Consider the following 11,758-nt stretch of genomic DNA (forward strand, 5'->3'; position numbering starts at 1 on the left):
ATCCCAAAATAATGCATCGAATAAGACAGGTATTTTCGTCATTTTAACAATATTTTTTAATAATTAATTTTTTTGTACAATTTTTTTTTTTTTTACTTTCCAAACCAAAGGTGTTGGGTCAATCAAGAGATCCCAAGTATTTGAATTTACTTTGATTTTTCCATCTTCTTTGCATAATTTTTTGTATTAATTTCTTTGGATAGAGCATGCAATCTCATAACAACGATGCAAGCCTTGACAAGTTTTTTTATGTGCTTGTTCTTCTTATTCTCCCTCCTAAGAATCTCAGTTGCAACTGCACTTGTCACGATCACTCCGAGTGGATATATAAGAGATGGCGAAACTCTGGTTTCAGTAGGTGGAAGCTATGAACTGGGATTATTTAGCCCTGGTAAATCGAAAAGTCGGTACTTGGGAATACGGTACACTTTTTCTACTGATGCAGTTGTGTGGGTAGCCAACAGAGGAACACCACTTGGTGATTCTTCAGGACTTTTGAAGCTCACTGAACAAGGAGTTCTAGTCCTCCTGAATAGCTCAAACAGCATTGTGTGGTCATCGAATTCATCAAGAATTGCGGGGAATCCTATATCGCAACTATTGGATTCTGGAAATCTTGTGGTACAAGATGGGAAAGAAACTAACCCCGATAACTTCTTGTGGCAGAGTTTTGAATATCCTTGTGACACATTCCTACTGGAAATGAAGCTTGGTTGGGACTTGGTTACCGGTTTTGAGAGGGATGTATCGTCTTGGAATAGCACAGAGCTCCGGGAGAGTTTTCGGCATGAATGGATCAGCGTGGCTTACCACAATTTTTTATTGTGAAAGGAGCTAAGATACAAGCCAGAGGAGGGTCATGGAATGGCCTTTATTTGACAGGATACGGATATGGTGTCAGAGAACCAAATCCAATATCCGGGTCTGAATTTGTGATGAACAAGGATGAGGTCTATTATGAGTACAGGCTCCAGAACATGTCAGCGTTCTCGAGATATGTATTGAACTCATCAGGGGTCATAGAGCGGTTCACATGGGTGTACCAAACAGAGAGTTGGGAACTTGCCCTTACATTCCTAACAGATCGGTGTGAAGGTTATGCCTTGTGTGGTCCATTTTCTAGTTGCAGTATCAATAGTAACTCTGCAATATGTGCATGCTTGAAGGGATTTGTACCAAAATCTTTGAAAGATTGGAATTCGGGATATTGGTCTGATGGATGTGTTCGAAGGACTCCGTTGGCCTGCAGCGATGGAGATGGCTTCGTTAAGTATAGTGGGATTAAATTGCCAGACACATCTTCCTCATGGTTTGATAAAAGCATGAGCCTGGCGGAATGCAAGGGATTATGTTGGGGAAACTGCTCCTGCACGGCGTGTGCAAATCTAGACATCAGGGAGGGAGGAAGTGGCTGCGTGCATTGGTTTGGTAACCTCATCGACATAAAAGAATTCACTCCCGGCAGTGGTCAAGACCTCTATATACGGATGGCAGCTTCAGAACTAGGTACGTCTTAAGACCTTTATCTGCAATTATGCAAATTAGGGTTTAAATAAGCTAGTGTTAGAAGAACCACAGTTACTGCAACACTACGAGCACTTGCAAAGTTTGTTTTATACGGATATTTCAGATCATGTTAAGAAAAAGAGCAATTTCAACAAGAGACAGCTACTAGCAATTCTCCTCAGCTCTGCAGTTTTTCTCGTTGGAACAATATTGTACATACGGAAGAAGAAACTCAGATATGAAGGTAACCATTTTCAGACACATTAAAAATGCATTAGATAAGGTAGTATTTAATTTCCTACTATTCCAGGACACAGAAGAAAGGATTGCAGAGACGAGTACCTCGGAGAAGACGGGGAAGAGATGGAGTTACCACTGTTTGACTTGACCACCATAGCTAAAGCCACTGACAACTTTTCAAGCTGCAACAAGCTGGGAGAAGGTGGCTTTGGACCTGTGTACAAGGTAACATAAATTCATGCAATCAAAATTAGCTAAATTGCTATACAAAATTTAAGCCTTTTCGAAATGATGGTCCATAGGGTACACTGATAGGAGGAAAAGAAATTGCAGTAAAGAGGCTTTCAAAGAATTCCGGACAAGGAATGAGAGAGTTCAAAACTGAAGTTATACTCATAGCCAGACTTCAGCATCGCAATCTTGTTAAGCTTCTCGGTTGTTGCATTCAAAAAGACGAAAAGATTCTAATATATGAATTCATGCCCAACAAAAGCTTGGACTTCTATATTTTTGGTATGATCCTTAAATTTTCAACCTTATTATACTAGGATTCAATGTGGCACTGAAATAACAGGCTTAAAGTTTCTTCAGATCAGGAGGGACAAAAATTGCTCGACTAGCCTAAGTGCTTCCACATTATCAGTGGAGTTGCTCGAGGGCTTCTTTATCTTCACCAAGACTCTAGATTAAGGATTATACATCGAGATCTGAAATGTAGTAATATTCTGCTAGATAATAATATGAACACGAAGATTTCATACTTCGGCCTGACTAAAACTGTTGTGCCTTGGCCCGTTCGTTAGTGCGGAACCGAGATTCAGATTACAACCTCACCAAAATCACACACAGTTGAATAGTTTAAAATACAAGAAATAAAGACACCGAGAAATTTACGAGGTTCGGCAAAAAACTGCCTACGTCCTCGGAGAGATATTGCTCTTCACTATGAGAAAAAAAAAACAGTACAAGTTACACATGAGTTAAATCGACATAACCCAATCCCATAACCCAATCCCATAACCCTTGTACACCCACTCACAGAATTTTCCCAAGAGCCTCACTCTACCCCAAGAGTTCTTTCACAAGAGATCTTTCACTCTAGCTCTCTTGATTTCTCTCATCCATGCCCATGGTAGAGCCAAAATGCTCACACCATCTCTTTTGGATGCTTTCCTTCTCACATCCGTATCCTTGTTTTGCCAAATGCTCTCTTTTTATGCTTTTCTTAATCCAAGCATTCTCCCACAAAACATGGCTTTGAAAAAGCCACAAAACATGGCTTTGAAAAAACCACAAAACATGGCTTTGAAAAAGCCACAAAACATGGAGCAATTTAAGCCACAAAACAAGGAAACATTTGGCCATTATCCAACAATCTCCACCTTGGCCAAATTGTACCAAAGTCCATTGGCCTTACGTACCAGCATGCACACTCTGAATCAACCTCGTTGGTCCTGTTCCGATTCAGTTACTGCCAATGCATGTGCAGCTGCTGCAAGCTAAAAATCACCATTTAGCTTCAGACAGGATCTCAACACATCCTCGTCTCCTCCAGCAGGTTTTCCTCCTCTTCATTGTCTGCAACCTGGAAATTCGTCAGCGCGCCTATTTCTAGCAACAACCCATCGAGCCAGACAAAATTCCCACACTTCCTCCTACCTCAGGACCTTCTCATCACCTGTGAATCTCATAGCTCCACCTGCTGCAAAACCCCTGCAACACTTGAGACTAAACATCACCAGGAGAAGTGTTGCTTCGAGTACCTAGAGGGCATACTCAAAGTCTTCCACCACAAACTTGCTAACCCGGCCTTGCACCCGTAGCATTGTGGACCCTTGCCTCCGGAACCGGATCCGAACCTGCTGTCTCTCTCAGATCCTCTTTCCAATTTTCTTCCACGATTTCAACCTTGAATAGCTTAAGCAGTCTTGTGCCCACCATCATCCATGGTCTCTTGTGTGTATCATTCCACACCAAAGAAACTTGCATCTGCTCCAAACTTACTGTTTCTTTCCTTGCAGTAAAGTTTCACAAGGTTCTCGTACAAATCTGAAAGTGAGGTAAGAAGAAAGAGGCCTTTGTCTTCTTCCTCAACATCAACTTTCGCAGTTGATCCAAGCATCCCTAAACACGGCTTCCATTTCTTCAGGCTTCCATTACTCTCCTTTACCAAGAGCAAAACCGCCTCTCTATTTAAACTGCTCAACTGAAAATTCCATGGTGAACAACAAATCTGGACCTCCAACGAACCAAAGCCCCCAACGATGCTCTGATACCAATTGTTGTGCCTTGGCCCGTTCGTTAGTGCGGAACCGAGATTCAGATTACAACCTCACCAAAATCACACACAGTTGAATAGTTTAAAATACAAGAAATAAAGACACCGAGAAATTTACGAGGTTCGGCAAAAAACTGCCTACGTCCTCGGAGAGATATTGCTCTTCACTATGAGAAAAAAAAAACAGTACAAGTTACACATGAGTTAAATCGACATAACCCAATCCCATAACCCTTGTACACCCACTCACAGAATTTTCCCAAGAGCCTCACTCTACCCCAAGAGTTCTTTCACAAGAGATCTTTCACTCTAGCTCTCTTGATTTCTCTCATCCATGCCCATGGTAGAGCCAAAATGCTCACACCATCTCTTTTGGATGCTTTCCTTCTCACATCCGTATCCTTGTTTTGCCAAATGCTCTCTTTTTATGCTTTTCTTAATCCAAGCATTCTCCCACAAAACATGGCTTTGAAAAAGCCACAAAACATGGCTTTGAAAAAACCACAAAACATGGCTTTGAAAAAGCCACAAAACATGGAGCAATTAAGCCACAAAACAAGCCACAAAACAAGGAAACATTTGGCCATTATCCAACAAAAACATTATGCGGTGACCAAAGTCAGGCCAATACAAACAGAGTGGTTGGAACCTAGTAAGCATGCTTAGACTTGTTTTGTGGTTTATAATTTTATTGTTCTGCTTTTGAAATTCTCTCTCACTGGTCACTGCATATTAATCTGGCAATGGTTATATGTCTCCGGAATACGCAGCAGATGGAATTTTCTCGATGAAATCTGATGTGTTTGGCTTGGGAGTCATACTGCTTGAGATGTTGAGTAGGAAGAAGAACAGGGTATTTCGTCATCCAAATCATGACTACAACCTTCTTGGACATGCAAGTTTAACCAACAAGGTTATGATATTTTACATTAAAATAAATTGATACTCAATTTATAAATTGATACTCAATTACCACGACTGATCATCATGGTTACACACGATACAGAGGTCAATTTGCAAAACAAATACAATTTGGAATGTTTGATGTCCAGAAACAACGGCAAGTTCATTGATAACCAATAAATAAGAAAACATAAACACGAATTAAATTTTTTGAGATTTCATCAAAGGAATTTTATTCATACCTTTTCTATTATGTCTTTAGATTGATTGCCAACAAAATGGTCTTTTTTTTTTCTTTCTCAACTCTGTGCAGTTCAATAGTAGAATCACCAAACCCTGCAACGAACGAAAATACTGTTGATTAGAAAATTCCAAAAACTTAATTAGATTTAACCATTATAGTCCTAAACCTGATAAATTTGAAAAATATAAAGAAAATTCTGTAATTTTTTTTTTTCGTCAAATGATAGATTTGTTAGATTAAACACCGACGGTGTTCGAACCAACGTTGTCATGCAATGGCTCAACTCCTTTCCACTATTGTGGTAAAAGGCCATTTGCAGAATTCTGTAATTAACATATTAAAAATGCATATAACATTTATTAACCCAAAAGAGGCAAGCTAGTCATGATAAACAATTTGATCAGTTAAGAAAATCTCTTTCTTTTATCATTTTACAGCACTGTTGTTTTCAAAAATATTTAAACAAAGATATCTCCATCTTTGAAATTTCAGTCTCTAAGCAAACCTCTCCCTATCGCGCTGTCAGCAACCAATTTGTTGCCTTCGTATTCAATCTATTTTGTCACCTAAGTCCATACATATACTCTCTTTAAAATTATACTCTCCATCAGTCCCACTAAGCTTTTGTCCAACGATTAACATAAGAAAACCAATTTTCTTAACCAACCATACTCATCAATCCTTACGCTTTGTGTATACAATTTTACACATTTTCAAATCTGCATATTTTTTAGATCTTGTAATTTTTCAATAAATTTATTAGTTTGGCATTCTTAATCAAGGCTTTCAATCCAAAAACACTAAAATTGTTATCTTCACAACATCACAGATTGCTGGTTGCCGTAACCAGAACGTTACCAATCATATTGTCATTTTGGATAATTTACAATTGACTTGACCACAATTCATGCTAACTTTATTAATTGCAATGTAAATATTATTCAATCACTCACAACACACCATTTCCCTTTTTCAAAAAAAGCAGAGACCCATTTTTCATTATTTATTGAGAAATACTATCTACAAATAGTCAAAACTGAAATATGCAAACAAAAACCACAAAACACTCATATGCAAACAAAACATAGTCCCTCCGAAAAAAAAAAAAAAAAAAACCAAAAAACGATTGCATCCAACAAAAGATTCAGGAAAAAGAAAAAAAATTATATACCTTGATAATAAAGTTATAATAGCTTTAGCTGATGTATCAAATTTTAAAAGTCCGGATTTGTGGCCTTGGTGGAAGGGATCCGGAGAGTATCCCTTTCCCGAATATTTAAAATGAATGAAGTCTAAAACCTGCGAAAGAGATGTGGGGGAATCTAATTTTTTCTTTTAAGAGTGCAAGTAAAATAATGAATTTCCGATGGCAAGCTTCCCCAGATATCAAAATACCACTTGGCTTCAAAAGTAAAATTCCTCCAAATTCGAAAGTTAAAATTCTTAATTTTGGGTTTTAATTCCTCTATGATTAGTAAGCCATGAACGGTCCGTAACCAGGATCCAACATTTTACTTTGATTCAACATGCCATTAGCATTAAGCTCAATTTTCATATAATTTTGTATCATGACACTTGATGCACTAGACCAAGTTCCTAACCCACCGAAAATTTTCTCCCTCATAAGAGGCACATAACATACACGTATGCAAATAAACAAGAAGAAAAAATCCATGCCTAATTAGTAACAACCACCCAACCTATTTACGTCTAACCCGGAACAGGATAGGCCGCTTATTAGATTAGTGACAATAAACTTCACTATATGCGCCCGTAAAGGTCTTGGACAAAAATGCAACAAGAAATACCGGTATTCCGGATACAACACGGCGGATAAGAGTTCCTTAAACTTGGATCCTAGGTGGTCAGTAGTCATTTGAATACAAGATTTTCCTGCTCATCAGGGCACAACATCAACCTGTGCAAACATCATAAAAATTGCAAAATTGGAAACTCAATATTAATATTCCTGCAGCATAATTGAATTGCTAACAGATCGAGTGAAAAACAGTTCCAAGGATAAAAGGCAACAGATGTTCGGTCGGAGCTCAAAAAAAGAAGAGTCCTCACTAGACTGGGATTTCAAAATAGTAGCATCAGAAGCATTGCACATCATCGCTCGTACAAATTGGAAACCAATGTTGCTATTTAAGCTAGTTTCTGTGTGTTTAGGAGTAAGTAGTACAGCTATTATTGCATATATTGATGCATAGGTGAAGAGATAAGTTGTAAAGCTAAAAGTTATCCATGCAAAGGCACACACGTTTTCATCTTTAAGATCAACCGTGAGTGGTTGACTGCCTTCGGTACGGTTGATATTGAGGGAAGGTAACTATTCACAATCTTTTAACCGTAAATGGTGGATTGTAAATTTACCTCTTGATAAGCAAGAAACATGTATATACAATTGGAAAGATGAGATCAACCAGTTCTGCTCCCCGATGCAAGGAGCTGCATTTGTTCAGTGATGTGATTCATATGTTGACTCTTTTCCCATCCATTCTCCTTCCCCAACTGCAAATCCTGATTCACAGCCACTCCATCATCGGAACTCAAACTAATTTCATCTGTGTCACCAGGCAGTGGGCTTGCTGTAAGAAATTGTTCCCAGAAGATATCGTTAATGCTCGGAAGGCTAGAGACCCCATCTGGCAAGGCATCAGAATCAGGCTCAGGAGAAAATGGTTCAATATCTGTAGACAGTCTCCCATCCAAACCTGCTGACATGCCCATGTATCCTGCATTCCCAGTCTCAGAGCTGATGAAGTTTGCATTGGGGATTTCCGCATTGCTTTCTGAAACAATACCTTGCATTTGAGTTAGTTCAGGGATAGCTGTATCTTGTTGAAAATTATGCATGTTCTCTTCCAAAACTTGAGTTTCTTTAGCAGAGTTGGCAACCGCATAAGGGGAAGACTGGATCTCAGAAATGGCTGTAGAATGACAACTGACAGGAAATCTAGACTCTTCAGGCATATAACACTCTGCAGAAATTGGTGGAACCTCTGAAAGGGTCACCCCTAAGTTCCGACTAGAGGTGTTCCTACTATCTGTTGCATTGGAAGGAACATTATCAATTAGGAAAGCATCAGGATTGATCAATGATGGTTCCAGCTTTGGAGATGTATTCATCTTCAAGATCTGCCGCAGCATTGCTTTTGCTGCTTCATTCATTGAAGGCTGGTACTTCACCATTTGTCCATCAAGAACTTTGCTGCCAAGGTTCCCAACTAAAATTTCATCTTCTTGCCTTGGGAGTCTCCTTTTCTTATTGCTTCCAGTGATGCGCCTATTGTTTTCATTCTGATGCTGTACAAGCTGTGATAAAAATCCGGGACTATGCATAGCCTTTGCAAGAAATGACATCATTTGCTGCTGCCGCTGCTCCATTCCCTGCATACGTTGCCCAACATTATGCAACTGATTATCTGTTGCTTGCTGTTGCTGCCTCAGCCTAACAAGTTCCTGCATAAGAGTGTTCTTATCTCCTTTAAGCCTTTCAACCTCTTCCTCCAGCCCAGGATTTACAACCTCTACACATGCCCCAACCTGAGAGCTCTGCACTTGAGGTGCTGGTTGTTGATGACTCTGTACATGAGCTGGTTTTCGCCTGCTTACAGTCTTCAAAAGGTGTTTCTGGCCTCTAAGAAACCCTTCATTTGCAAATTCCCATCGGTCTGGATCAACCTTTCTAAAACCCTGCAAATTGAATGTGAAAGCATAAATACTAATTCTATATAATGAAAATAGTCAGTTAGAAGTTATACAAACAACATAAACAAAAATTTATTTTGGAGCACAAGGCAGAGCCAGATTCTCTCATCTCATGATCTTGCCTTAGGTAACAAGCACCTCTCATACTCCTAGTTGTGGTTTCCAACCTCCAACAGCCCAATGCTGCTGAGCAACTCCTTAGCTTTTGCCTCTTTTTCTACTCTCACTATTTATTTCTTTATTTCCAATAATGAACGCAAGTACAACTTCCTTTACACATATTTTAGACATTTGATTATGATATATTGCTTGGTGAACAAGCATTTTTTCTAGTTCAACTGTGAGCAGGAGACAATTTGGTATATAAGTACGGATGTAAATGTATGTATCTATTTGTGGATGAATACTCACATGGATAATGCAACCACAGAAACAAAATAGCTTAACTTCACCTTTCATGTTTTTTTCTAAACCAAAAATAAAAAACTAGAAAAGAGAAGCTGATATCATGTATACTCTAAAACAGTAAGTCTTGATGGGAATGTATGAATCGAAAAGGAAGAAAAAAGTAATTCTTAACTTAAAACCTCTAAAAGTAAAAGAAGAGGAAAGGAACAAACCTCAAGAACATACCAGTTCATATGAATTATTACACCTCGCTAGTTTTTTTATTAACAATGCCAATAAGTATTTACCAAAACCGGATCACTACTTGATACCTGTTATCTGTAAGAGTTCAGACAACATGTATTACTACATTTTGTATTATGCATATAACTACATCGTCCTTGTACAGAGAAACATTTTCAACATGTCAAACTATCACATCACTAACTAGGTTGACATGTAGAAAAACCAAACTACTGGCTTAAAAGATCACAATGCCTATCACCAGGTTTTTAATGAACTGCAAGGGAAAAAAACCTTTCAGTCATCGAGATAAGATGGGAATTTCGGGACATTATCAGCACGTCTAAGAAAATTTTCATTCCACTTTATACAGAATGGATTCAATACCAAAAACAGAAAAGAAAAAGAATTCCAGTCTTACTTTATAAAGAAAATATCTTCATCAATTGTAAATAAAATGCAATCGGAACAAATTTTTCAAAGAAACACATAAAATATGGCAGTTTGTGCATAAGTAGTTGGCTCGAAATTTAAATCTCAATGTAGTTCTACCTCTAATGTCCTTTTTCCTTCTAGGTTTTCCACTAGTCCAAAACAAAACCAAACAAATTGAAATCTTTTCTACTCGATCACATGACATGGTGATCGCATGGACTCAAAGGAACCCAGTGAATGACAAAGAATCCAATTCAACAACAATGGTTTAAATCATGTGATATAAATACACACAAACAGAATTCACAATTTACTTATTTACAACCTTTGAAATTGATAACCCTTTTGCCAAAATAACAATTGCAAAACCAAATCGGACATTGATCCTGCTTGACCACTCCAAATTTAACAGTTCCAATCGGAATCACCGCGAAAACAAGAATCAAATGCAGAAAAGCACAAAAGAATCAAAATTTAGGAAAGGGAAGAAATACCCACATAAGTATTCAACTGCCTGACGAAGCTAGAGAAGTTGTTGTGCTTGAAATACTTGGGCAGGACGTCCCTCGAGAACTCGGGGACGTTCCAGACGACGAAGCTGTTGTTGCCGTTGCTCCAGGAGACGACGGCGTCGGTGGAGTGGTCATCCACCATATCGTAGGTTTTATTGAGAAACGGAGGAGGAGTGTTGGCGGAGTTGATGACCGACGCGGCGTCTTCGACTCCCTCCATGGCTGTTTGCATCAGGGTTTGGGAGAACTGGGTGTTTTAGAGAGAGAGAGAGAGAGAGAGAGAGAGTGGGAAGAGAAAAGCCCTAGATTGCAGGAGATGATGAGGGAGAAGGGGATGGGGGAAGATGCATTAGTCACAAATCACGAGTCGCGGCAAGTTTCGATGACAACAGCCCACACAAGTCCAATTATTTACACGGAAATTGGTACTATTTACATTTAAGTAGTTTTTCCCATGCGTTGGCGCTTTGGCATAAATTTGTGGGTTTTGGAAGCTGAACGCGTTTGGAATTGCTGCTTCTCAAAATCACGTATCCTCAGAAGCAATTTTAATAACGAGTTTTTCTATTTAAAACTACCTCTCACTTAAAGCAAGTCCACCATCCTCCTAATTTGCCCAACCGATTAAGTGACTGAATTCCCAAAACTTAACAAATCCTCTCCGCTCTAAGAGCAAATCTCTTTAGCTCGGCGGACAGGGAACAAAAGCAACCCAATCCCCTCCCAAACTAGTTCCAACCCAAATCTCTCCGCTCTAAGAGCAAATCTCTTTAGCTCGGCGGACAGGGAACAAAAGCAACCCAATCCCCTCCCAAACTAGCTCCAGCCCGAATCTCTCCGCTCGAAGAGCAAATCCAGTGTGCTGTTTAGCTCGGTGGACAGGGAACAAAAGCAACTCAATCCCCTCCCAAACTAGCTCCAGGCCATTTGGGTAATTGGGCAAGGGGGAGCCCGTGGGAGAGGGCAGGTGGGAGTCCAAAGCCCAAGCGCTTGAGGGAGACTAATGCAAGGTTGACGTCAACCACGTTAAAAAAAAAATTTGTGCCAGGCGCGTGGAGGAGCGTCTCACGACAAATTTTCAGACGATGGGGCCCGCGTGTCAACCCTACTCAGTCACTTTGAATCTGAACCGTTTGATTTCCATATCAACGGTCTAGTTTTTTTGGCTTTAAATTTTTTTTAGAAAAATATAAAAAATAAAAAATGTTTGGGTGGGCCACATGTCCTGACACACCCCAATCCAAATATCGGGGTGTGCTAGCCGTTACGTGAGGGTGACGTAGCCAAGTGCGCAAT

At 39.4% G+C, this 11,758-nt stretch overlaps 1 protein-coding gene and 1 pseudogene across 2 annotated transcripts; one reads left to right on the forward strand and one right to left on the reverse strand.

The window, feature by feature from the left end:
- The first annotated feature begins 225 nt into the window (after positions 1-225).
- Positions 226-4,967, forward strand: LOC137724717 (G-type lectin S-receptor-like serine/threonine-protein kinase At4g27290; annotated as a pseudogene).
- A 1,557-nt stretch (positions 4,968-6,524) lies between these two features.
- Positions 6,525-10,986, reverse strand: LOC137726585 (heat stress transcription factor A-1e-like). Of its 2 annotated transcripts, XM_068465521.1 has the most exons (3): positions 10,449-10,986; positions 7,548-8,870; positions 6,525-7,089 (listed from the first exon to the last, which is right to left on the reverse strand). In XM_068465521.1, the coding sequence occupies exons 1-2, from the start codon at positions 10,692-10,694 to the stop codon at positions 7,593-7,595; spliced, it is 1,524 nt and encodes a 507-aa protein (XP_068321622.1). In that variant the 5' UTR covers positions 10,695-10,986; the 3' UTR covers positions 6,525-7,089; positions 7,548-7,592. The 2 variants fall into 2 exon arrangements, with proteins under 2 accessions (XP_068321622.1, XP_068321621.1); XM_068465520.1 differs by lacking the exon at positions 6,525-7,089 and having other exon boundaries at positions 7,117-8,870; positions 10,449-10,985.
- Between the last annotated feature and the right edge of the window lie 772 nt (positions 10,987-11,758).

The sequence above is a fragment of the Pyrus communis genome, chromosome 2 (assembly GCF_963583255.1).
Source record: "Pyrus communis chromosome 2, drPyrComm1.1, whole genome shotgun sequence".
NCBI classification, from domain to species: Eukaryota; Viridiplantae; Streptophyta; class Magnoliopsida; order Rosales; family Rosaceae; genus Pyrus; species Pyrus communis.

What these genes read in the sequence shown, in the direction of transcription:
- LOC137726585 (XM_068465521.1), bottom strand. Translation starts at nt 10,694, where the DNA reads ATGCAAACAGCCATGGAGGGAGTCGAAGACGCCGCGTCGGTCATCAAC. An exon ending in TCAGGCAGTTGAATACTTAT is followed by an intron (nt 8,871 to 10,448) that starts GTGGGTATTTCT and finishes TTCAATTTGCAG; the next exon opens with GGTTTTAGAAAGGTTGATCC.